General features: G+C 54.8%; 1 protein-coding gene across 2 annotated transcripts; it reads right to left on the minus strand.

Moving 5' to 3' along the window:
• Positions 1-4,426: 4,426 nt before the first annotated feature.
• Positions 4,427-10,763, minus strand: EMX2 (empty spiracles homeobox 2). Of its 2 annotated transcripts, XM_050899061.1 has the most exons (3): positions 10,207-10,763; positions 7,930-8,114; positions 4,427-5,121 (listed from the first exon to the last, which is right to left on the minus strand). In XM_050899061.1, the coding sequence occupies exons 1-3, from the start codon at positions 10,595-10,597 to the stop codon at positions 4,954-4,956; spliced, it is 744 nt and encodes a 247-aa protein (XP_050755018.1). In that variant the 5' UTR covers positions 10,598-10,763; the 3' UTR covers positions 4,427-4,953. The 2 variants fall into 2 exon arrangements, with proteins under 2 accessions (XP_050755018.1, XP_050755019.1); XM_050899062.1 differs by lacking the exon at positions 7,930-8,114 and having other exon boundaries at positions 4,968-5,121.
• Between the last annotated feature and the right edge of the window lie 16,114 nt (positions 10,764-26,877).

A 26,877-nucleotide genomic window follows, 5' to 3' on the forward strand; every position in this document is an offset into this window, starting at 1 on the left:
CGCTTTGCCTGCTCCCGGGCCGGGGAAGCCACCTGCGAGGCGGGCTGAGCCCCGGCGGGGGAGCGGTGCCCGCAGCAGCCGCCCGCCCCGCGCCTTTGCGGGGGGAGCCACGGAGCTGGGGCGGCCACGGGCCCCCCCCTCCCGCCCCGGGGAAGAGGGGACCGAGGGGGCTACCGACGGGGTTCGCTCACAGCCGACGGGTCGCCTTCCCTGCAACAGGCGCTAATTGCAAAAGGCCAATTAAAAGCGAGCGAGGGAAGGTGATTAATGGCCCTTTCGCTTTCAAGCGTGGACCACGGCCTGGGCTTCCCCGGCTGAGAGCATGTCCCACCAGGAGAAGGGATGGCGAGGAGAGAGGTTACGGCTCGGGGTCAGGAGGTTCTCTAAACTCCCGCGTCCCCCTCGCAGCGGGACCCTTTGGAGAAGTAAATCAATTGCTGTATTAGCTCCGAGCAGTTACGAACCGCTGATGGGCACGGGAGCAGGGGCTGGGAGAATCCTGTTTATCAGGGAATCCGGTCTGGCCGGAGCCGCTTTGCCTATTTCCTACGAGGCAGGCAGATAGGCTGTGTGTTAATTAGGGGGGACCGCTAATTTCCGCCAAGCCCTCATAAGTAACAGCGCGATCTATCAAAGGGGGGGAGAGGTAAATAAAGAGCGTTTCGAAACACAACAAAGCGAGGACTCCAAAGGCCTCCGGCCTCACCCCGGTCGAGTGGCAAAGAGAGGGGTGCGTGTTTGCGCCGGCGTGGGGGGTGCAAATCACACGCCGTGGCAGCCGGTGGGAAGTGGCCACGGAGGGGCTGGGAGCCGTCGGCTTTGTTCGAAGGGAAAGGGTTAAAAATCCAAGGCCAGAGGGGCTAGATCCTGGACGCGGAGCAGAGCCGGGAAGGCGCTGCGCGGAGCCGGCAGGGTTGCGGCGAGGTCAGGATCCGGCCCTCTCCGCCTCGCCATCGGCGGGGGACGGGACGGGCCGGGCGGGGGGAGTCATCGGCGGGAGCCCCCGGTCCTCGGGACCGCTGCTTGGCGGTGACACGTCTCAGAAGGGCCGGGGGGAGGCGGGGGGGGGGGGGGGGGGGCTGTTGCACCGCCCTTGGTCGCTAGACAGAGTAAAGGGATGGAGGAGGGAGACGGCGCAAAACCAGCCGGTCCGATTTGCGGTCACTTCCCAGCGCCCGTGCGCGGGGGAGTCCACACCGCTCCGCACCCTTCCGCGCCCGCGGGACCCCCCTGCGCAGCACTGCCGGCGGGCAGGGCTGGCGGGCGGCCCCCGGCGGGTGGGATGGGGGGGTCTCCGCTCGGCCTGCAGCCCCCCCTGCGCAGCCCGTGGGTCCACCTGGCCAAATCCCCGGCGAGGCGCGGAGAGCAGCGGGATTTCCGCGGGGCCGTCCGTCCTCCGGGGGGGGCAGCAGGCCTCCGGCAGCCGGCACTGAGATTTCCTTCGAAAGAGCAGTAAAAATCCGCCCGAGTCTGCAATTCGCCACCCGAAATACACCCTGCCTCCCCCACCCACCCCTCTCAGTTATTTAATATAAAATGTATTTTTAAACACCCGCTCGGATAGCATCTCGCCAGTATTTATATTTCCACGTTGCCTGGCATCCACTGTCCCACATTAGACTCTGCCTCTCTCTCCCTCTCTCTAATCCTGCCACTTTAAATAGATGAATTAATAAAGCAAATGAGGGTCTAATAAGCTGACTGTCCTGCCTATTGAGGCAGGGGGAGAGAGACTAGAAAGTGCGCCAAATTTGTTTGCAGTGGATCAAGGCTAGCCGCCTTTGCTTCACTTTCTTTATCTTAATTCCGACTTGAAAAGATATAATTATCTAGTTTGAACAGAGCTGCTATCAAATCCTTCTCTAGGCAAGGCAGGGGAGAGCTGGAGTGGATTGCAGTGTTCTGAGCCGCTTGGTGCAGCCGGAGATAGGGAGTAATGAAGTTGTGGAGTCCTGAGATACAAAGGGCATTAACCTCATTAGCATGAAACCTTTTCTTCTAACCATTGTGGGACCCTTTCAGACTCCTAATCCCCCCTATTTTCAAAGCTTGGTTTGTAATAAAGCTTTTAGGGTTTTTTTTCAAAGCTAATGGCATTCTCTGAAGATTTTATTGCTGTTACGCTACATAGGACGCTTAATTTTTTTCCCTCTTTCCCTCTCTTCCCTCACGGTTTAAAAAAAAAAAAAAAAGGAGGAAAAAAAAGTATATGGTTCCTGCAGAAATAAGCCTTTTATCAAGATGGGAAACAATTTCTAGAAAGGCCCAAGTCTGCTGTTCAGCTGCGATCCGTTTAATGTTTGCCCATTTGCATGGGTTTGAAGTGGAGCGCAAGCCAACTTGGGCGAGTTAAGGTGAAATGTGCGCCCTGCTTGGTTTCACGATCTGCACCATCAGCTGTTCGAGGAGGGGGGAAACGCAACGAGAAGTTTACCTTGGGAATAGCTCTACTAAATAATTAGCCTAAGTTCAAATGGAAGGGACTGCATTGCGACATGCGTCCTAACCCTGCCTGGGCCTCTCTCATATTTGTAGCACTAGTGAATGGAAAGTCACCGGGATTGTATGAGGAGCAATGTTTAAAAAAAAAAAAAAAGATCGGATTTTAAAAAAAAAAACAACACCAAAAAAACCCCAAATTTACATAGTACCCGATAGAGCCAACACGTGCACAGAATGTCTAATCTTAACTTTTCAAGGCAGGATGTTTAACAAAGCTCGTATTTTCGCGATGCATTGTAACTTCGCCTTATCACAGTGTAAAGGGTAGTCAGATTGTCCTAAATTATGTCCAACTAGCCCCCCTGGATCCACGGATTAAGAGATTAAAGGAGACCACTGGGCAATGCCTCCTCTTTCCCCTTCATATTCCTGGTATGATAATTGCCTAAACTGATTTGCACTTTCACAAAAGCTTGCAGGATTCTTTGTAGCTCGAACAGAGCAGACGAGGTTTCTCTATCAATGGAAATAAAACTGATTAATGCAGTCTATCAGGCTAAGGAGCAAATGAAGCATGAAAAAACAACTGTGTACCCCCAGAAAACCAGCTAGTTTCCTCAAGGACCCAAAGCAACTTTCCAGTCCCCCCCCCTCCCCCCGGTCTCCACGTCTTTAATGTCAGAGTTGTACCCTGTGCCCAGGATCGCTCCCTTAGAGCGGCGGGGAGAGCAGCAGCTGGGGCGCAAGGACCTGCTCCTCACCGCAACGACCTGCCGAGGGGATTGAAAAGACGGGGGGCGGGAGGGGGGAAATCACCAGAAAAAAAACCCTCTCCCGCAAAATAAAATACATATTTTTGCCAAGGCAAGCCCCTCTCCCTCTCAGCGGAGCGCGGCTGCCGACCAGTTTCACCCTCCCAGTACGAGCCGGTTCGCACTTCAGTTTCTAACCGGGGAAGGGGTTGGGTTTGTTGTTGTTGTTGGGTTTGGTTTTTTTTTTTTTTAAAGGTATTTATTTACAGCAAGTGGGTCTCTGAGGCTTACTTTTAGAGGTCTATTTACCAGCCAGGGAATTCATTAAGAAAATGCGCCTATGGCCGCAGGAATGCGCGGCGCGGCCGGGGGAGCGCAGGCTCCGACCGCAGGGGTTCAGCAGCTAAAAACAAGGCGGGGTGGGAGGGGGGGGGAAACTACCGGCTTCCGAGAAATTTGGGGCAAGGGGAAAATATATTGCTTAAAAATGTAGGGCATATTGATAAATCTTTATTGACAAAATATTGACAATGACATACTTCTTGGAAGTATATAGTGTGTTAGAATTCTAACAAATTAAACACAAAACACAAAAATATTTACATTCTGGTATAGGAGACATGAAGGAAACATCTGTCACTTTTTTTAGTAGCTCTATGATCTCGGAATATTATAAGGTCAGTGCTTAAAAATTGCCCCAATGAAAATGGCCATTAGAAAAAAAAAAAATATCAATCCTCGATTTTAAGTCCCTTTTCTCTGGATCCTCCCAGCCTGGGAGGTGTCCCCACCGCCAAACCTGGTCGCTGGGTTTGCGCTTTATTGGTCTTAAAAAATCATCATCATCCGGTTTTGCAATGGGGATACAATTTGGGGGGGGGGGGGATAATTTGATTTGATTTTTTTTTTGGCAGCAAAAGTTATGACCAGCCCCAACCTCCCCCCCTCCTTTCCCTCCCGTCCCTCCCCTGCCCCACCGTGTTTGTCCATCCGGAAGGAACACTATGCTTTGTTACTGCTACTTCATTTAGCTTTCACAAACACTTTGACGCCAGAAGTTATCATAAAATGTTTACAGACTGCACATTTCTCGTAAAATAAAATTAAAAAGCACACAGAACCTGTCTTAAAGGGAAAAAAATTACAATTCATTTCTGTCTTTAGGAACAGGGGTAATTTTTTTCCGTTTTTCTTTTTTTTCCTTTTTTTTTTTTTTTTTTTTTTTTCCCAGACGGCTTTACACATGCAATTCAAGTTTCTGAAACAGGTGTGGGTTTTGGCTGCTTATGGAAATTTCTCTTTCAAAGACGGAAAAAACTGTGAAGTGCAAAATGTCCTGTAAGGTGGTAATTTTTCTGGTTTGGTTGGGGGGTTTTTTGTTTCGGTTTTTTTTTTCCTTTTAAGATTTTTTTTTCATTATTTTTTTAATTTTTTTTTTTTTTTTTACGTTATGCTTTTAAAAGTGGACTGCGAGAAACGGAATACCTGTCAATCACCTCGTCCCGGTGTTTTGGCTTTGATTGACAGATCCCCCCTTGCCAGAGCGGTGCCGGCAGTGCCACAGTTCGGACCTCTCGCGGTCTCGCCCTCGCTCGCTCCCAGCTGCCCTCCCAGACGGGAATCGCATTTTTGATGAAGAGCTCCGTGTCCCTTCCCCGCACCGCCACGCCGGGGGGGGTGGGGGGTGGGGGGGTGGTGAGCCTTTAACACTTTCTGTTGGTGGGGTGCCTGGCTTTGAAAAGTCCAAAAGTGCCAGTTTTTAATCGTCCGACGTGACGTCGATTTCCTCTGGACTGGCTTGTTTGGTGGCGATTCTCCACCGGTTAATGTGATGAGTCCCTTTTTTCTTCTGTTGTGAGTCTGAACCTTCCTCTTCCAACTTTTGCCGCTTGAACTTTGTCCGTCTGTTCTGAAACCATACTTTTACCTGCGGGAGGAAAGGCACCGGGCGTTAGTCCGACGCCTGCCCGGACGCCGGTGCTGTCCGACGCCCGCTGCCCGCTGCCCTGCCGAGGGGCTCTGCTTGCTCCGTGCCCTGCCTGCACCATGTCCTGCCTGCACCATGCCCTGACTGCTCCATGTGTTGCCTGCATTGCCTGCCCGGTGTCCTGCCAGTACCATGCTCTGCCTGCTCCATGCCCTGCCTGCACCGTGCCCTGCCTGCACCGCTACCCAGCGTGGAGGGGGACGAGAGGAGCCGGGGCCCGTGTGCCATCTAAACCTCTCCGTGAAAGGCACAGGCACGCTGACCCACGCCCACCAGGCACTTCCAGAGGACCCACGCGTGGAGGAGTGGGCAGCCGCGCAGCTGCGTGTGCGCGGCTCCGCTCCCCGCAGCCGCGCAGCCGGGCGCGGGGCGGGCAGCGCCGCAGGCGGGAGGCACGGCGGGCGCACCTGGCGCAGGGGCGCGGACCTTCCGCGCACGAGTAGCCCCGCGCAACGCCCGCGCGTGGCGCCAGGCACCCCCACGCGGGAAAAACAAAGCGTGGCTGCGCGGCGGCGGGCTGTCAGCACGCCGGCCCCGCCGTCGGGGCAGCCACCGGGGCGGCTCTCGTTACCCGCGTCCGCCAAGGTGTCCCGCGGCCTCCAACATCGGGAAAGCGACCCGGGGCTGCGGAGGGGGAGGCCGGGCCGGCTGCGAGGAGACCCCCGACCGGCACCCCCGGGCCCGGCCCGGCCCGGCCGGCGGGGCGAAGCAGAGCGAGGGCCTCGTCCCTCCTAACGGGGCGGCGGGATGGGGCCGGGGGGCGGCGGAACGAGATCTTTGCCTCTTGGAAGTGCGAATAAAATGAAAGAAAAAACCCCGAAAAAAAGAAAAGACCCCGAAAAAACTCCGTCTGGCGCTCCCCGCAGCGTCTCCCCGGGACGCGCCGTCCAGGAGCGATCGTAGCGAGGCGAAACCTGTAAGTGCCATCGTAAATATCCCTCTGAATTTGTTCAGCGCCGAATAAATCTGACTTAACCATCCGGCAGCTGACTTCAGTGCTTTAATTACAGATAGTATTGATCTGGGAGCTATCTCCAGGGCTGGCCACACTCCTTGTAGCGGCCAAAGGTAAACATTTTTTTTTTTTAAAGCAGTTTAAACTCTGGTTCTGTCTGAAAGTGCCTGATAAAGGCCCCAGCAAGGGGGGAAAAGGGAACTGGAGCATTTTAATAAGCTGGTTTAACCCGCTTCGCTGCCTCTTCAGAACAGAGACCTGCCTGGCCGGACACACATCTCTGCTGCATTTTCATATTCTCCAAAAGTCCCCCATTAAAAAGCTGAGCGGGGAACAAGGGGTGAGTTTAATTTGCTTTTAGTTTGCTAATTGAAGGGGAGGACGGTTCATTTCTGCACGCTGATCTCCCAAAAGGGAGCTCATTTGTAGGGGACTGGGGGTTTGACATCCGGACAAAAGACCCCAACCAGCTTCGGAATCAAGCAGCACAAAGACCACCTTAAATACAGCTTTCCAGTGGAAATAAGCCTGTGACCGGTCCCTTGTTCGGAGAACCTCATAAAAGTGGCGATCCCTTTTTATTGTTTTGTTAGGGAGACATTTTAAAACAAAAGCTCCAACCTCTTTATTGCTTCCCCCACGAAAAGGAGTTTAAAAAAAAAAAAAAAGTGTTACAACTTAATCCGCCCAGAGAACGCTGTGTTTACTGGGAACTTTGAACTAGGCTGCGGCTGGGTATTTTGGCTTTTTTTTTTTTTTTTTTTTTTTTCCCCTTAAAGTACAGTGCCACATACTGTAGCAGAGACAATCCCCATCTGGAGCCCTCTCTCCATGAGTCTCCTGGAAGGGCACAAAACAAAAGCCCGACACAACAACAACAACAAACAACCCCCCAAACCCCAGCCTTTCTTCCGGCGAGGAGAAAACCGCGTGAAAAACGCCCTCGCAGCGGGCCCGCCGGCCGTGGGTCCCCGCCGTCGGGGGGGAGCCCGCGCCCACCCCCGCTCCCCCGCCACCGCTCCCCGCCGGCTCTGCGCCGCCCCACGGGTGTCCGACCTCGGTACCCGTCGAGACTCTCGCCCCGGGACAACCGGAGCAGAAACGTCGCTAATCGTCCCTCCAGATAGACGACCGAAATAGTCTCCGGTGCGGTTCTGGCCCGCAGCCAGCCAGCGGGGGGGCGGGGGGGGGGGGGGGGATTCCTTGTAGTTAATAATTTCTCTGCTTTTATTTTTCATCTTTATGCCCTTCTGAACCGGCTCCTCATAACCCCGCTGCCGGACGCGGGGCTAGAAACGAGTGAAAAATCATCCGAGAAACTGTACTTCTGCCGTAGTGTCCAAATGGGGGTTCTCCCCTCCGCCTTTTGTTTTGGGGGCTTTTCCCCTAACGTTCAACTACTTCTTGAGGGTCACACCAGTCCCGCAGAAAAATGACCAGGACCGCCTTTCATTTGCAGATCGCAGGTCTCGCCGCTCCCCTTCCCGCTCGGGCCGGGGCTCCGGCCGGGTCTCTCCGGGAGACCCAAACCGTGCCCCGCGGCTGCCCACGCCCGGCTGAGGCCCCGCGACCCCCGGCACAGGGGATGGCTCTCAGGAACGGGAGAGGATTTTGTAACACCCAGGCGAGGGGGGACCCCTCACTCCGCTCCACTAGCTCGCGGCTGGAGGCCTAAATACCCCCGGAATTTGCCCGTATTTTTTCCCACATCTCCGGGCCGGCCGGGTGGGTTTTCCCAAGGACATCCCAGTACTTTTGCTTTCCCAACTGCCCGCTCCCTGCTTCCCCGTTACCTGAGTTTCCGTGAGGCTGAGGCTGTGTGCCAGCTGTTTTCTCTCTGCTCCTACTACATAATGGTTCTTCTCAAAGGCATGTTCCAGTCTCAGTAATTGGGATGGGGAGAAAGCTGTACGGATCCTTTTGGGTTTCCTGGCCAGTGCATTGTGCAATAGGAAGCTCTCCGGGCTGGTTTCATTCCCTGGGCAACAGGGTAAAACAGTGATTAGCAAAACACCTTCCCCAAACGCACTCGAGAGGACTTTTTAGCGCAAGAATTTTTGTCTCCCACCATTACCTGCAGGACAAATCTGACTATAGTTTCTTTTTTATTTTCAGCGCCTTTTTTGTATTAAATTTTCCATCGATAAATAGGTGGAGGGAATGAGCAGGGGAAGGAGAGGACTGGGAGAAATTCAAATACTAAAACACAACCAGGGGAGCACTACGGAAAAAAAAAAAAAAAAAAAAAAGCAAAAGAATTGGCCAGAGCCCGGCTGCGGTGGCTGCGGCTTCATCCCGCAGCTGCCCCCCCCCCCCCCCCTTCCCCTCGCCCACCGGCAGCCTCACGTCTTTCCGTGTTTGTTTGTTATTTACATCCTCCCGGCGCGGCCAGCGGGGCAGCGGCGCTCGCCGCGGCCCCGGCCGAGCCCCAGCCTCCGCTCCCCGGCCGGCCGCCGCGCTCCGGGAACCGGCAGCCCGTTCCCCCGGCCTCTCCCCCTCTTCCCTCGCCCAAAACTCCGGCCGCGGCCTTTCTCCTCCCGCTTCCCTTCGTTTTACCGCTGTGCTCCCCGCCGCCGCCGTCGTGCCCCTGCCCGCTGCCTGCTGCCCGCTGCCCCGGCGGCGGCGGGAACCGGCGGGGAAATAAAGAAACAAACTTCGGGAAGGCCACGGGGCCGCCATCCCAGCCGGCCTGCTGCGGAGCGGGGGCGGGGGGGGGGGGGTTGGGGGGGGTCAGCCGGGGCTTTTTGGTGGGTCTCTCCCTCCGGGTTGGCCCTGTGCCGCTTCTCCGGGTCGGTCCTTCCAAGGTGGGAAAGCCACCGAGGGTGTCTCTGCGTAAGTGCATTAAAAATCGTTGGAGGAGGAGGGTGTGTTTGAAATCAGGCTGTGGCTCAACACCAGGACATTTCCGCCTTTCATCTACCGCTCTTTACCAATCGCCTGATGACTGCGACAAATAATTTGGTGAGCGAAACCTGTAATTTTATTCTGAGAGGGTAATAATCCATTTTGTATCTCTGTCCTCCTGGCTTCGGAGAAAGCGACTCCTTTTCCAACCCGGGTGCAACGGCTCGGCTGCAGAAGGCCGAGGAAATGGATATTGCAGGTGGTTTGTTTTCATTCGGAAATAATAAATAAAAATACCGAAGGAAAAAAAAAAAGCAGATGGATCCCTCCGAGCGGAGGCTGATTTTTTTTTTGTGTGTATAACGAAAGAGGCAGGAGCTGGACCCATTACGGCAGAAATCGGCTTACCCTTCGGAGAAGACGCTGCCGGTTGGAAAGGGTTAAACAAGGGGGATTTTATTGATTGTGCGCCATTGGATTTGGTTATTTTCCTTCAGCCGGTTATTAATCGCTTGGCAGCTGGGAGCCCTTCCCTGCCCGCACGGACGGAATCGCCCTCTCTGCCCCCCAGCCCTGGCTCTCCTTCGCAGCCCCATCTCCCCGCGCTGCTCCGGCTCTGGGATTTTTTTTTTTTTTTTTCCCCTTCTCCTTTCCCTGGGGTTAGTTTAATTTTTCGCCCGTCCCCACTAACAAGGGGAGCAGCCGGATTTGGGGCGGCGGCGGTGGCACCCCGCAGCCCCGGCAACCCGGCCCCGGCAGCCCGGCGGGCACTGCCACCTTCCCCGGGGAACCTAAACCTCGCGACCCCTCCATTCCCCTCTCTGCGGGGCGGCTTCCTTCGGGGGCTCCCCCGTAGCTTTTAACCCGCTGGAACAAAAAATATCCACCTTTTTTCCCCCCTGCTTTTAATCGGGGCGAGAAAGCCGCAGAAGTCCCAGCCGGCCTTGCCTTGCCGCCTGTCCCCTTTCTCCCAGGGAAACCAAAACAAACCGGGAAAAGAAGCAAAGCAAAACCAAGCCCAAGCCCCTCGGCTCTGACAGCTCCTCAAGTTTGGCGGCGGGGGAGGCCGGCACAAAAGACCCTCGGCCCAGCCGAGCCGAGCCCGCGGCTCCGGGCAGCGGCCGCCCGCCCACCCGCCGTCCCCCCGCATCCGCGCCGCGGGGACCGGCCGGGGGCCGCCGGAGGATGGAGGGGTGGACCGGAGGGAGAAGAAAAGTTGCACGTACCTTGGAACCTGTGGCCCAGATACCGGTAGCGGTGTATTAGCCAGGGGTAGAAGGTGGAGGGGTCCCTTTGCTGCGAGGCGAAGAGCGGGTGCGTGGAGTGCGAAGCGGGCAGCGGGTGGGCGGCCAGGGCGTGGGGAGGGGGCACGGGATGGACCGGCACGGCCGGGTTAGGAGGGTGGGAGACGGCCTCTGCAAAGACCAAGTCCGGGTTGGAGTAGACCCCCCTGCCAGTGGAGTGGAAGCCGTTGAGAAAAGGGTTCATCGGGCTGGAATTGGCATAGCTGAGCGCCGCCGGCCGGATAGGATCCTCGGAGCGAGACGCGGGCAAGGGGCTGTCTTTGGCCACCAGCGACTCGATGGTGAAACACCGCTTGGGTGTGGGCTGAAACATGCTGCCGCGGCGAGAGTCCCCGACCAAATCTCTGCCTGGCTCGCTCTGGTGCGCGGGAGACGATCCGGGGAAGTTTGCAGCAGGGAGTGACTTGAGGAGGGATAGATACACACATAAATAGACAGGGGCTGGAGGAAAAGGAGGCAGCGGCAGCCAGCGGTACCCAAAAGGGAGACACACACACGCACCGCGCGCACACACACACACACACACACACAAAAAAGTTGCTGGGAGAAGTTTCCCTCCTGCAAGGAAAAGGCGGTCGCCCCCCCCTCCCTCCCTAAGTCCAAAGACAATCCATGGATGTGATCGGCCCCTTCACAAGTTGTGCAAACGATTTGTTAGTTCATGAGCCTAATTAGTGCTGGGATCACATAAACAGCTTCCTCTGAAGCCTGGTAAATGGCTTGATGATTGGTCGCTATTACTCGCCTTGAGGTTGAAGGGGGAGACTCTTTAAAGTGCGTCAGAGGGGAGGCGAGCGCCGGGCAGCGCCATCGGGAGGGATGGAGCCGCGGCGCGGCGCGGATCGGAGTGCGGCGGGAGCGCGCCCGCCGGCGCGGGGGGAGCGCGGCGCCCCGCGCAGCCTCGCCCGCGCCGCCGCCGCCGCCCCCGCGCAGCGCCGCGCCCGGCCCCGCTCCGCTCCGCCGCCGCGCTGCCCTCCCTCCCCTGCCGCCGCCCGGCGACCGAGGTAAGGGGACGGGGGGGGGACGGGGAGGGGGGGAGGGAGGCTCAACGGGGTGCGCGGGGCGGGGGGGCGCCGCATCTCCTCTCGGGGTGGTGGTGGTGGGGGGAGAGTTAGGGCTGCTCCGCCAGCGTGACACCCCTCTCCCTGCCACCTCTCGGGTGCTCTCAGCCCGGCGAGGTTACCTTGATCAGCCCCGGGGCGTCCGGGAGAGATGCCCCGCTTGGGAAAGGTTCCGTCCCGGTGAGAGAACGGGTCGCCCTCCTCCTCCTCCTCCGAACTTATTTATTCCCCCTTCGCTCCTTCGCACTCCCCGCACCGCGCGGTGCGGAAAACAAAGCGGAGGGCAGTTGCATTATGCAAAGCTGGGACACGCCGGGCTCTCGCAGACGGGACAGGGGAGCAAGTCTCCGGTTCCAGCCTTGTCCGTATTTTCGCGATTACCTTTGGGTCCGGGGATGATTTTAGGGCTGAGTTCTCCTCCTCCCATTGGCTGGGGCTGCAGAATAATTATGATCACATCCTAATACTCTTGGCTGGTGCTTACTGTTTATTGGTAGTTAAGGATCTATTATCTATTCATCAGCCTCCCATTTTTGCCAATTACATTCTTCTAAAGTGAAGTACCAGCAGGTATTTTGCACATTTACAATTAATGATAAAAAATCTGGCGTACTTTAAATCTATTACGCCGCTATGTAATTTATCTTAAAGATGCGGAATTGCTAATGTAAATTAACGTTTCTGTTGAACCAAGGGACGGGGGGAGTCTTAAAACCAGTCTAGCGTTTCTTTCCTTAGTTCCCGGACTTTGTTTTCTATTTTCTTTCCACTTTATACACAAAGAATCCGTTACTCCGCTGCATTAAAATACGCTAAAAAAATCGCTGTCTAAACGGTCCTCGCTTCTTTCCAGTAAAGGGCGAGCTGAACTCTCTTCGCCTTCCCCGCTCTCTGCTAAAAGCGCCTGTTCGCAGCTAGCCGATATTTTTAACACGATACCAAAACGACGGACTAAACATAAGTGACAAAACAGTGTTGGGCACGCAAGGACGCGGGTGTTTGTGCGCCTTTGTTTGGGGACGTGTTTTCCTTTGTGTACCCCGCGCTGGGTGCAGTTTGTGGAGGGAGAAGTTCACTTTCCGTACGAAACGTAAATCTGTTCTGCAGGCGTTGGGCGGCTGTACGTATAGACATCCGTATCCACACGTGCATACGATTGCAGAGACAGAGTGAGAGAGATTTTTTGTACGGCGTAACTCGTCTTCTGACAGATTTTGCAGCGAGGTGCCGTTCTCCCAGGTCTCACAGGTTTGGGAAAACCTCTCCTGCCCGCAGACACGGGCGCAGGGCTCCGGCCCCGCTGATCTGAGCTTGCTGCGGAGGAGAGAGATGGATTTGCCTCCAGCCCCACTCGTGTCCCTCGTGAATCGCTAGTATTTTAACTTTTTAAGTCCCCTCGACCCTTTTCCGTGCAACTTTTTTCCCCTCAACCGGCGGTAACGCTCTTCTCGCCGAGATGTGGGGTTATTGACCTGAGCGAGGCTGAGAAAGTGCCCTAAATAGGACGGGTGTTTGATGGGCTGATTTCGACTGGGGTCTTGGTTCCTGAGCACTAAAAAGGAAAAAAAAGAGAAACTTCTCCTAGGAAGAGCAGTGTTCTGCATCTGCGTATTTACACTTCTCCGGGACTGCAGAATGAATCTGAATTGGAAAAACTTCAACTCCTTTTTTCCTTTTTTCCTTCCCCCCCCCCCCCCCCCCCCCCGACATCCTGACATAATCACAGAGCTCCTTTGAAAACTGCATCAAGTAATTTAGCAGTTGGGGAGGGAGGAATTATATCCGTGTGAAAAAACGGTCACACACGCAGAGCAGGGATAACCCTCCAAAACGCTCGATAAATTTCCCTCGACCCTCTTTACCGCCGAGGAAATATCCTCTAGCCTAAAATCCCTTCCCGCAGGGGGGTCTCGCTGCTGTGGAGCTCAGCGGAGGAGGCTGCAGCTGCAGCGGGGAGCTCTCCCCTGCCAAGTCCCATTTCACCCGGGAAAGCGGGCGATCTCGGCCGCAGCAACCTGGAGGTCCCCGCGCCGCACCGAGCCCTGCTCGCTCTCTGTGCTACATGCATGCATATACATATCTATGTCTGTGTATATATCTGTGTGTGCGTGGATACACACAGGCAGAGAAACCACAAGTAGAGCCTGGGGAGCACCAGCTCTCTCTGGGTTTTGTCAGAGAGAAAACAGGCCGGGGACAGTCAGAACAAAAACCAAGGGGACTCGGGATAGGATTTCCCAGGATTTTCCGCTTCCTCCTAAATTTCTGTATCACTCTCCCACTCGTCGCCGTGGCCGTTTCTCCTGGGTGCCTCCCGCGCAGCCCACGGCCCGTGTAGACCCGGTGCCTGTGCTACTCCGGCCGGAGCCGCTGCGCTCCAGCCCGGGCCGCCCCGGGAGCATCTCCCGAAGCTCCTCTCTTGAACTTTTCCTACCCAGCGTCTTGACAGGCTGCTCTCGCTGTCCTCTTGGCGTCTACAAGGAGAAAATCTGGCAGGGGCTCCCTTCCCAGCAATCCCCGATCTGCTCCAAGCGCACTTAGAGGCAGCCTCTCTCGGAGGGAGGGGTGCGCTACATTCGCAGTCAAATTACATGGCTGGCCTCAAAGGCACTAGCTTCGGATTTCCAAACTAATACTCATCTTTTAAAAGCCGAGCCAAGAAGAAAATGCGAGGAAGGCCTCAGATGCGGGAGACCTCGGGGTAAGACGGTTGTTTACGGGCTGATCCAGGCTGAACTTTCGCGGGTGGGGGGATGGCGGTGAGAGAAGTTTCAGCCTCCCCTTAACTTTCTTTTCCAGGCAGGATCCGTCTCCCCCTTCTCTCTCCGATCCCAGGGATCCGTGCCCACAGCGGGGAGGAGGGGTGGCCCAGGCAGGTCGTGTCTGGAGGGGGGCTGCGTGAGTTAAAGGAGCGGGTGAAATGCCTGATTTAATTCATTTCTGGACGTCCGAAATCCAAGTCAGTATGTCTGAGCGTGCTGCGAGCCCTTCACAAAAGCGCAATACTTGGCGGGAGAGACAGGAGCCCGGGCCGCGAAGCGCAGCCCGGCACGGAGCCGAGCCGAGCCGGGCGCCCCGGAGCCGGGACGGGCTGCGGGGCTCCGGGAGAGCCCGGGGTCCTGCCCCGCCGGGGCATCCCGGGGACCTCCGCCGAGCAGGTGGATTTCATCCGAGGGTGTGTCGCTGCCTGGAGCCCCGCGTGAACAGGGCCTCGCTCTCCACGCAGCCAAGGCTCCCGAGTGGCGGGGACACACACGGGGTGCTTTCCACGGGCCTCCCCATCGAGGAGACCAGCCCTGAAATCCTCACACCCCTATTTCGGCCCTGCAAAGCCGGGCCAGCGCTGGTGCCACCGGGGGCCCGTCTCACCGGCGGGCAGTAGCTGCAGCGGCCGCGGGAGACCGGGAAACGTCCTCGCTGCCCGGGTACCCTCCCGCCGGCCCCGGGGAACAGCAATTCCGGACCGTCGTTTTAGTTTTTTTCTTTTCGACGCTAATTCAGAGCATCCTCCTCCCTCGCTCCCGAACCCCCCCACCTGGCCGCGCCCCCCCGGCCGGCTGCCGCCCGGCTGCCTACGCTCGGCGCTGCACAAGCCCGGCCCGGCGCTCGCCAGCCGCGGGCAGCCCCGGCTTTTTTTCGCACATCTATTTTCGTCTTGGGAAGGTCGGACTTGCGGTTCCGAAATGACGTTAGCAACGCGGGAGATCAGGAAAAAGAGCAAATCCCCGGGTTTACACACGAAGCCGTAATCTGCACCCATCCGTGCCAGACTCCGGCCCATTTTAAATGTCAACATGTGCGGAGGAACCGGGAGAAAATACCGGAGCTGCGTGCGGGCGCAGTGAGCAGCGCGGTAACGACAGCGCACCTCGCCGGGACGAACCGCTCGGCCCCGACGCGCATCTACGCACAGGTCTCCTGCCGGTCCCTGCCCGGTCCCTGCCCGGCCCCTGCCCGGTCCCGGCCCCCGCCCGCTGCGCGGAGCGCGGTGGCGGCAGCCGCGGGCGCGGGCCCCGGCGCGCATCCGCGGGGCGGCAGCGCCCCTGCCGGCCGCCGGGCAGCCCCCCCCCCCCCCCCCCGCCCGCCCGCCCGCGGCCCGCCGCGGCGCGGCGGCTTTGGGCAGGGCCCGGCTGCCGCCCCGGGGCGCGCAGGCAGCTGCCCATGGGAGACCTGCGCTGGCCGACCGCGGGAAAAAGCCACAAGGAGCCTTAAGGACGCTTAAAACATATATTAAGCCTATAAGGGCTTTCGGTTTTTTTTTTGGAAGGGCGCAGAGTGTGCACGCACACACCTACACGCACGCACCCACACGTGTGTATGCACACAAGTCCACGCACACGCACTTTAAATCCTCCGCAGTGCGATACCCGTTGGCACTGCGCTTATTTTAAGCCCCGGGTTTCAAATACCCGCCAAGAGACGAGTTGCACGTCTAAAAACTGTCACTGCGGGGAAGCCGCCGCAACAGCTTCCAAACGATGGGTCCAGCCCCTGCGCTTATTTTCACACCTCGTTCAAAATCGTGGCTTGCTCCACGCCATGTATGGCAACTTCTCGCAGCCATGCGTGGTGCGATATGGGCGACAGGCGTTTTTAAACGTGCCTGCCTTCCCTGCCCGCCTGGCGGGTTGTACCTGCCGGCTCCATCCCGAAAGGGACCGTCCCGCGGGGGCTCCCGTGGCCTCGGAAACGCTCGGGATGTCGGCGGTACCGCACGCCGGGGAGTTACTGCCCGTTTCCAGCAGTCGGGTGCTGAACTCGCAGATTAACAGGCTTTGCCCGGCACCAACTACGCGGGGAGCCCCTGAAACTGCGGGTTTCTGACCATATCTCCTCTGTAAAAGCCCGCGTCTGCCACGAGGGCTCTGCCTGGATGAAAACTCGCCAGACTCAAGAAAAAAAAAAAAAAATTAAACTAAAACAGAGGCAGAGCTGCAGGCCAGCCAGGGGCTGCAGGTGTCCGGGCTCCGGACATCCCACGGGAAACCGCTCGTCGTCTCGTATGCGAGCGAAAAAACGTCCGAGCCTCCACCGACGGGGCCGAGGTTGCGTTTGCGTGGGAAGAGCGTGCGGGGGAAGCTCTTGCACCTGGTGCTTATTTTTCTTGGTGGAAGACGATGCATCCCAAAACAGAAACTCACCGTCCACGACATAAACCCCCGCTCTCCACCTGAGCGGGACGTTAACTGCCCCGAGTGGGGCGGGGGGGACACGGGTGGACCCCGGGAGTCAGCAGCATCCGCTGCCCTACGCGGTGGGGCGCGGAGCTGCCTTATCTCCCCGGCTCTGGTCTCCTCGCTCTTCCCCCCGCCGCCCCCAACCCCGACCCCCAATTAGTGTTCCCCATCAGTGCCGCTCCTGTGCAGCGCAGCCGGGCTTTTCTTCTGCAGCCGGCAAGAAGGCGCGGAGCTGCCGCCCTGCCCGGGTGCCGGCAGGTCCCCCACACCGGAGCCCCCGGCAGGTCCCTCACACCGGAGCCCCCGGCAGCGGCCGGGGCCGGAGAGGCCCGAGGGGGCAGAGGGACTTCCCGGCGGGAGAGATCACGCCCGAGGAGGGGGCTGTAGTTACAAACTTCCCTCCGGACTGAGCGCACCACTGTCTGTACGCGGGGGGAAAAAAGCACACTAAAACATTTCTTCAAAATCTTTGTTTCTAAGGAAAAACAGAAAATCACCCTATTATTTACCACTAGTTCTGTTCGGCACTTTTTCTTACTACTGGAGTACTTTTAGTTTCTCATTCAGACATTCAATTTTGTTACTTATTCCTTTCTAACGTGCTCCTAGAGGGCCCGATCCTGCGGTCCCGCCAAAGCACGCTCGCTTTTCATTTCACGAAGCGTTTTGCTGGGCAACGGGGAGGGTCGTCGCTATTTTCTATAGGACCGAGGACTTTTTATGCAACAGACGGTGCCATGTGCTGAATTCCCGTGCTGGCCTCCCGCAGCGGGAAGCCCCTGCCTGGCCCTGCCGGGGGGAGTCCCCGGGAAACCGCAAACGCCACGGGGCGGCCGGTGCCTCCTCACCTGGCAGCTGCGGACCCAGCCGCCTGGGACGAGCCTGGAGGAAAGTTAGCTCTGCTGGGAGTCAGCTCCCTCTCCTCCCTCTGCTCGATGGTCGGATCGTGGGGGTTTTTTTGTGTGTGTTCACTCTCGCCCACCGTTTGGGGAAATTCGAGCTTGCAAAGAGCAGAGGGTTTTTCGGGGAAGATTCACTCTGCACCCCCCACCAGCCCCTCCATCCACCCGAGGCAGCTATCTCCCGGTGACCCGCATGAGGCAGAAGGAGTTTGCAGTGAAAGAGACGGAATAACTCTGAAATAATTCTCCAAGCTTCTAAAGTATAGCGATTCAATATTAGCACATTAAAGTGTCATTTAGGATACTAATTAATACGCATTTAATTTTAAATCATGCATTTTTTCGAGGACTTGAAGTACATAATTGCTTGCAGTGGCATCTTGGAATAGAAACATAAGTATCCCGCTTTGACACGCATAACCTCGCTGAATTCCTTCCCTGGCTGATGTGTGTTCCCAAACATTCAAGCTCGCAGGGATGTGCGCGCTGTGGATGTCATAGAGAGTGTAATAAAACAGAGCTCCTAAAGCAAAATCAGCGGTTTCCGTGGATGTTTCAGGCCCCCGAGGCCCGGGGTGACTTTTTCTACATGCATAATGTATGTCAAACATATACGTGGGGGCTTTTGCTTAAACTGTGTGTGTGATTCCACCGGGCTACCTCTCCGTTACGTTGTGTTGGATGCTCCCATCCAACAACGGCATTCAGCCCTAGAGTAGTTCCGAACTAAAGGCGCTTTTACAGTCTAATTTTTTTTTTTCTTTCCTGGAAGGGAAAAAAAATAAGGACGAAACTTGTTTCGGAGTTTTAGAAAACTTCACCTCGGTGCAGTGTACAAAGGAGGGGATACCTGGGGCAGAGGTGCCTGCCTTTCCCCGGGTCGCTTCGCTGGCCATTCCCCTCCCGGGGAGGCAGCTCTCTCACCGCTTGTCCGGCTCTTTTCGCCGCAGGAACGACGGGGAAGGTCAGGCCGCTGCGGGGAGTCACCGCAGAAGTGCGGAGCCCTCCTCCGCGCACCCTGCTCCGCAGGCGCGGGCGAGCACCGGGCTGCGAGGGGGACATTGACCGTGGTGCTCAGTCGACCCCTTCACAGCCGTCAGACCCCTCTGTAAGCACCTCGACACACCGATCCGGTGGCAGGGCCAGGCTGGAATAGCCGGTGCCAGGGAGCAGGGGTACGAGCAGCGATGGGGACGGCGGCACCGAGCGCCGGCAACGCCTGCCCGGGCAGGGCTTTGCCCTCCGAGCCGGTGCGCTCAGCCGAGCACGGTCCGGGGCTGCCGGCTCCGCTGCCGGCCGCAGGCAGGGCGCCTTGGGGGGCTGCAGCAGCTCCGGGGAGCCGGCCTCCTCGCTCTCCTCTCCGGCCGTTCAGGCGGAGGAGTAGCAGCCGGGAATCGAAAGTGACCCCCTCTCCCGACTCCTGCTAGGTCTGGGCTGTTTGATGCTGCAATCCAACGAAAGTCTGAACTCGAGGGATAATTCTCTCCATATGGGCAAGCGAGCGCACACACGGCGGTTCTCTCCAGAAATCGCCTACCTCCAATTGTTTTTCACTTTCCACAGACAGTTACAGGGGGAATGGAAAAAAAAAAAAAAAGAAAGAAAAAAAAAGATGATACGGTAAAGAAAGTGGTTTTTTGATCGCAGGTCGGAGAAGGCAGCCGGAGCTCCGGGCGGAGCAGGCAAGCCGCACCGCGCTCCGTGCCCCGCCGAGGGCTCCGGCCAGGGGCCGCGGGGGTCCCGGAGAGGGAGAGCTCCCCACAAGCAAAGGCAAGGGATCGTGAAGGCAGAGCAGGAGCCTGGACCTCCTTGTAGGAGGGAGTGCGTGAGGCTGCGAGGGGTCTGCTCCACACGCAGTGCCGCAGCAGAGCCTCGCTGCTGAAAATCTGCTCTGCAGCTTCCCCGCGCCTCAGCACAGGGCAGCCAAGCCCCGGGTAGCGCTGCCCGCAGCTCCCCGCATAGGTAGAGCAAAAAGCGGGCAGCGGAGGCACCGTTGCAGGCAGGGCGGCGGCCAGGCAGCACGCCCCGGGCCGCCGAGGGTGGGGCCGGCGGCAGGGAGAAGGGCCGCCCGGTCTCCGCTTCCCACCTCCCCGGGAGGTTAGCACGGGAGGGCTTGTCTCCCCTTTCGCTGTTATTTCAGGAGAAGGGAGCGGAGGAGGAAGAGGAGAAGCTTGCGGAGGGTTTGGGGAAGGTTGCAGCCGGGCCGCGGTGTGACATTGCAGAGAGGAGCCGAGCCGCTGCGGGGGGGCAGCGGAGCGGGGCGCAGTACGTGACCCCCCGGGGGCAGCGGGGACCCTCGCAGTCGGTATAATGTCGTTTTTTGTTGTTTTTTTTTTTTCCAAAGGTATCAGTGAAACTAACAGATTTATTTGTAGTTCGCTCCTTCCAGCCCAGCGAACAAGTCCACGCATCAACAGGCGAGGATATTTACGGTGATAGCAGATGGCACCTCGCCTAGTTCCCCGCTTGTATCACGACGGGACCGAATTGCTCCACGAAGCGATCTTCCAAAATTAGGGCGGTTCCTTACAAACGAGCAAACCTGACGTGTTTATTTGTTTGTTTATTTCTTTGTTTGTAAGAGTTGTGACGTTTTCCTGCTTGCAGTTTAACTGTGCGCTGCTGCAGAGAAGTCCGCTCCCGGCGATCGCCGCGGTGACGTTGAGCTAAGGAAATACTACAGGTGTTACTGCGGTGTTTGGGAATTAATTCTCCTTCCTTCTCCCCCCTCCTCCTTCCCGGAGTTATTTCCTAGCCTACCCAGATAGCTGGGAAAGGGTCCCACATACCCCGGAGCTGTAAAGTGAGCGCTGAAATACTTGATCTCGCTGATCTTTGGAGAATTAAATCTGGCCTCATTTTACAGGAGGAAGCGAAGTCAATCTCGGAGGTTTTGCGAAGAAAGGCTGTTATTTCCTAGAGGATAGGCGTTTTAAGTTGTTAAATATTAGTTTTTAATTACATATTGTTCTTTAAAAAAACAATATTTATACTTAGGTCCGTGCAGGTATTCAGCTGAATTTTCAAGCCATCAGCTAACCATTCTTTACACGACTGATGGAAAATAGCCCATTGTACGAGCGCCCGGCTGTGTTTCTTCAGCAGACGGCGCTTGAAGTGTTCACCATTGTCCTCCCTGCCCCTCACCGAGGCCGCCGGGCAGCGCCGGGCCCGGGGCTTCACACGTCCCGCGGGCGCGGAGCCGGCGCGGAGCCGGCGCTAGCGGTGACCCCGGCTCTGAACCCGCACCGCTCCGCGGCGGGGCTGCGCGGGGGGACCGCCGTGACAAAACTGAGCTGCGAAGTACGGGAGGGAGCAGGAGAGGCTCTGTCTGGCGCAGTCGGGCAAAGCCATGGAGCGAAGAAACTAAAGAACAAGAACTAGTCATAACGAATAAAACCTTGACTATTAAACGTAGCCCACGGTGATTTACGAGCTGCCCCGCCAGGTCCCCGAGGCCAACCGCATCTCCCGTCCCCCGCGACAGGGATCTGGTGGCAGGGTGGCTGCAGGCGCCTCCAGCCCTTGCGGGGCTTCGTGGGCGCCGGGGCGGCCGGGCTCGGAGCTCAGCCCCGGCTGCGGGGCTGGGGGGTGCGCGCCCCAGCCCTGATTTACTGCACATGTAGGGGGGGTCCCCCCTCGGCTCGGCGCCCCGTGCGAGGGGCTGATCCTGCCCCGCCGCAGCGCCGTCCCCCTCCGCTCCCCAGCACCCTCAGCTCTGCTCCTTATATAGAAACACCACTGCGACTTTCTTTTCGGGCCGAGCCCGTTTGTAAATACCTTCAACCGGAGGCTTTGCTTCCCCACCACCACCACCACCAGCAGTCTCCCCCCATCCGAGGAGGCCATTTTGCAAAATTGTGCCTTCTTCCCCCCTCCCCGCGGCCCGTCCCCGCACCCCGGGGCTCTCCCCCACCCCTTTCCCCGGCACCGCGATTTGCACCCCCTCCGGCCTCAGCATCCCCCGGGACCGGGCCGCTGCTCCCCCATGCAGGCCCCCAGAGCCACGGGGGGGGGGGGGGGCGGGGGTCCCTTGCAGCAGTGGGGCTGGGGCCCACGGGCCGCAGGTCGCACTCTGCTTTGCCGAGAGGCACACGGACCTCCGGCCGGAGAGGTAAACACGCTTTAAAACCAGTGGTACAGGCACTTTGCACTGGAGCCGCCTGGTTTGGAAGTCAAGTTTGTGGGTTTGGAGGGGGTGAGAGAGTTATTTTGGCGTGTAAATATTTCTGCTCTCCATAAACTGGCAGAGTGGACGAAAATGAACACATGCGGTTCAGCATCTGTTTAGCTAGATGCATCTCACAGAGGCTTTTCACCTCCAGGTCCTAAATGGGAAATAAAAAGAGGTTGGTGTCCTCTGTTCTGCTCGCAATTGCCTATCCCAGGATTAAAGAGATCTTCATTTTACTGGCTGTCTTTCATTTAACTGTTTGGAGACCAGAGATGGAAAATATTTGCCAAGAAGAAAAGAATAGCTGCATGGGATCATTTGTAATTCAGTGCGAAAATATTCTACCAAACCCATTTCTATCCCAGTGCAGTTGAAAAAATAGCACATAGCCGTCAACAGCCCATTCCGCTCTGCTGGACAGCACGGAAAGTTTTAGGCAACTGAATTCCTAATGGGAGACAGCAGCAAACAGCACAATCATGTCTTTGACTGAACTATGTGGCAGTTTTAATTGCTAGAAATGTTAGCAATGGCTAAAATATTACAGTTTTGGTAAATGGGAGACTTCCCATGAATGGTAAACGGTATAGCCTATATGGACAGAAACCAACAGAAGCATTAGCTTCAAGCGGCACACTTGGAAGCGCAGAGGAATGAGCACTTGGAAGGAAGTCAGGATAAAAGCAGAGCCGTCCAGCGCCGCACGCAGGGTGTGTGCTTGAGAGAAGCACATCCAGAAACAACTGCTTTTCAAATTGACGCTGACAAAGAAATGAGCATCATTTATGTTTAAATACTTTTTCATTGTCGCTGCTACCATGGATGGAACATTTCATATAAAAATATCTTTCGTAAAGCATGAGCGGAGCTGGCCATCCTCGAATCGCCCCCAGAACCTTGGTTTACTTTTTGTGGAGAGCTCTGCTCCTAACGCTGGGAGCAAATCCCTGAGCCCCGAGTTCCCTGGCCTGCTCCTGCCTGTGCTTATCCCAGGTCTGCGGGGATGCCGCAGTTGGACAGTGCCCACTTGTGGCTGACCTTGTTTGAAGCAGAAGATGCAAAAAGCCCCTGCAGGGGGGCCAGCCAGAAGGCTCTTGGAAAATACAGTGCTTCACTTGTCCAGAGCTGATTCTTGCTTGCTTTGGACGCCCCAAAATGGACAGGGAGGGAGGAAGAAGGGAATTACAGGCATCTGCGTATCCACTCTGCGTTAGAGCTGCATGTGAACATCCAGGACCCCGGAGGAACCCCAGCTCTCATGAATCCCGTCACTGCACTGTTCACCGGAGTCATGTACAGTTCAATGGAACTCTGATACTCTGGCATCTAAAAGCCTTCCTGGAGGAGCGTTTGGTTATGGATTATTCATTTGCCTTGCAATAACATTTAGCGGACCCTGTCAAGGATTAGGGCTCAATTATGCCAGGCTCCTCTTAAGTGCACAGATGACAATCCCTGGCGCAGGGGTCTAAGTAAGAGAGCAAAGTAAGTGTCTGTGTCTTGAACAAAGCAAGAAGAGAAAGTGTCGAAACTACAGCAAGCAATAGGTGAGAAATGGTGAAGCTGAGGAGAAAAGGACACTCCTAACTCCAGTGTACTGATTATGAACTGTTTTCTGCTCTGACTAAAGTCAGTGGTAAAATGTCTCTTGATACTCAGAGAGCAAGATTAAACCTTATTGCATGATGGTTTAATGATCACATTTAGCTCTCAAATAGTATTTCTCATCTTGTTTTTTTCTACAGTCTTAAACAAGTGCATCATCATGCAATGCTACACATTATTTGCTATAGAGACAGAACCATCAAGAATGTCAAAAAGCAAATCACAGGACAAGCCGTAGAAGCAGGACATGCAGTCACAGTGAAGGTGTCTCGCGTACACAATTTAGGAATTACATTGCAACACTTACTCTCTGAGCTACTGCGTCACTATGAACAATGCTTCATTAATACTTCCTATAGAAAACCTCCTTTCATACTTAGAACAATTAAATGGTTAGCAAGTCATCAAAAAATGGCCATGTGAGCTCGGAGGAGGGACCTTACTACCAAATTCCCTTTCTGACAATGACGCTATATAACCCCTATCTGTGGTCAAAACGAAGGAAGAAAACTGAGGCCTCAGAGGCAATCAACCACATCGGATTTATTTAGTTTTATTTTTTTCCTGATTTTTCCAACTTTTTCAATAGACACTGATTCCTCATGCGTCATCCTTAGATTGGAGAGTCTCAGACAAGGGGTAAGGAACTATAGCTCCAGCCACAGCTTCCTACTTCACCTTAATCAAAACTTGCCAGTAACCAGGAAAGCTCACTGAAATGAATGGGAAAGGTAAAGTGCTTGCAGATACATATCCACTCAAACCTAGTCGTCTTCTTCGGCCGTATCAGACTGGAGACTGCACCTTAAGCAACGATGAACTCCACCTTCAGCTCCAAACACGTTTCTTGCTGTCAGACATGTTCTGGAGAAGACGCAGACTGTCATTGTTTCTGAGCAAAATATTCCCTTAAGGCTGTCTGTTGGGCAACTTTCCTGAGCCATAAACATGTTCTGCAATTTAGATCAGAAACATTAGCAACTACCAAACAAAAACATACAACATACGCAGGCAGCCAAAATAGAATAAATAACCGGTCAGGCCTCTGCTATGCAAATACTTTCAGTTAGGTAAAGCAGAGCTACATTACCTTCAAGAAGTTCATTAAAAGGTTCCCCGGAGCTGTGTTTTTTACCCACAACAGTCAGTTTTCAGGTCACTCGCCATGCAACCTGCCAGAGGTTGTTGGGCGCCAGCTGTATTATTTGGCATTACTGTTGTGCCAGGTAAGCAGACTCCGCGGCAAGAGACAGAAACACAGAACAAAAGGATGGTCCCTGCCCCAGAGCACTTCCAGTCTTAATCTAAGATGCAAAAAAGAGAGGGGAAAAAAAAATAAAAAGGAAAAGAAAACAGCAGGTGGAGACAGGGAAGGGAAAAGAAAGGATGAGACAGGACTGATTAGTGTGATACTGAGCGGCCTCAACACAACAGCTGCTATCTGGCATCAAATTCTTCGCATAAGTGATGGCTGGATGGGGCCTATAGGGAACTTGCCAGCACGTTTTACCACGAGCCATACGTTCTGTGTCACAACTGCCAAAAGCGCTTTGGGGTTGTAAGGATGGTTTGTGGTTGTGGCTTGGCAAAAAGTATAAGGAGGCAAGAGTGTGTGTCTTTCAACTGTACTGATATGCCAAGAATAAGGAAAAAAAATTAGCGAGGCTCTCAAGCCCAGTCCCTGTGACACTATCATGAAAAGAAATGTTTATTTATAACAAGAGACCAAATTTGTGAATCACAAAACCTAACTGGCAGCATCAAGTGATTTGGAAGAATCAGTCTGAAAGTCTTTGTCCCCCTCCCCAATCTATTCAAGCTGCAATTGCAGGCTAAGTCCCTTCACCTTGATTAGCAGCCCACACAGTGCTCGGCAAGTCTGATTTTTGACGGGAGGCTGGGAGCTGCGTTTGGGAGCTCCTGGTTCCTGCAACGAACTGCCAGATGTTCACAGGAGGTTGTCACATGGTCAGGGTAGGAGCTGAACTGCCCCAGGTTTTTTTTTTTGCTTGCATGTATCTGGCACAATACGCACCTCAGTTTGGAAACCTTGACCCATATTAGGTTACACTTCTAGTGAAAAAATCGTTTCTGTCAGTTTGAAAACAACATCCTTCAAAACATAATGTACTTTAACATTCTTTTGCTCCCCCCCTGCCTCACGGCCTCTAATTTAGTAGGGTTTTAAGAGCATCATGTGCTTGAACTCTGAGCTGCTCCCAGGCATCTAAAAAAGTAATTGGAGTATTTAGGCTTTAAATGGATTCTCTTTTCAATCTAAATGGTATCACACATCAGAGATGTCAGTATGAGTGGTTGAAGAGATATTAGAAATTCTCCTAAACAGTCTGGTAATTAAATCATCTATAATTCCACATATTTGGTTGAAGAAGCTCTGACTGCCCTAGGCCCCACCTCCTCTGTCCTCCCACCATCTCAGAGCACGTGGTATAAAAAAACCATCCTACCTGAAGACATTGGGTGTCAGTCCCGCTATCGGCTGTTCATTTGGGATTTCTCAGGACCCCTCCCTGAAGGAATACTGCTTTCTCAATGGAGACTCCTGAGCCCAGACCCAGGCAGTTATTTTGGTGCCTGACTCTAGCCAGCAGTTGATGGAATTAGACACTAAAAACCCTTCAGGATTTATGCCTTCATCTTTTTATTCCTTGCATAAAATACCTAGTGCCTATCAACCATTGCAAATAGGAATATGGTAAGTAATGGCTAAATTCTGCTCCAAGTTCAGACCTGAGGGCAGCTGTTATAATTAAGCCATATTCGTTACTTATCTTTTTAGTTTCTTTTTCTAAGCTCACAAGTTTTTATCTTCTCTGAAAAGAAGCATGAACAACAGCAGGAATGGCCCTGCCTCACATGGGGTAACGGCTGGTACCACTGCACAAAGTGGCTGAGGATGCACTTGCACTTTGCCCCTCAAGTGTCCCCCTGCCACTGGACAGGTTATCACTGGAAGGACATTACAGTCAGCATCAGACTGCTCAGTATCACAGTGATATCCTGCAGAGACACTCTGGAAAGTCTAACCTGTCGATATTTACATAGCAAAGATCTTATAAATAAAATCAATCCTTCATCTTTCTGCTTACCTAATTCTAGACCTACATACTGATCTTAAAACAGTGCACACTGAAAGTAGACTTTGTTGATTATGAGTGGCCCAGATGATCACTCTTTAATGTTCTTAACTATCAGCTTCATTTTCTTTCCTTACTTTGCTTACAAAGGAGCTGCTGCACGGATGTTCTCACTTTCTGTTAGTGTAACTAAATTTGGAGAGCTGTGTGCAGGCTCATTCCTGATACAGAAACAGAGATAGGCCCTTTTCCTACTCCTTTCCTTCCAAAATATATCAAAAATATGAAGAGCTCAACAACTTAGAAGGCAATGAAAAGTTTTCCTATACTGTCATTGTACTCAGTAATGTGGAAATGGCAACAGCAGCTCTTTTGCTAACTGCACCCTTCTTATTACAGTAATTGCTACAATAACTCAGAAATACACCATCTCAAACACATGCGCCCAGCTATACCAATAGATAATAAGATTTTAAAGTCACCAGCACTGAATCTAATCATATCAACTAAGCCTTCGCAAACATTTTGTCTTAACAACCTGACAGGATTCCTCTACTTTGTCATTACGCCTGTGTG

Source organism: Gymnogyps californianus, chromosome 6 (assembly GCF_018139145.2).
Source record: "Gymnogyps californianus isolate 813 chromosome 6, ASM1813914v2, whole genome shotgun sequence".
Lineage (NCBI taxonomy): Eukaryota > Metazoa > Chordata > Aves > Accipitriformes > Cathartidae > Gymnogyps > Gymnogyps californianus.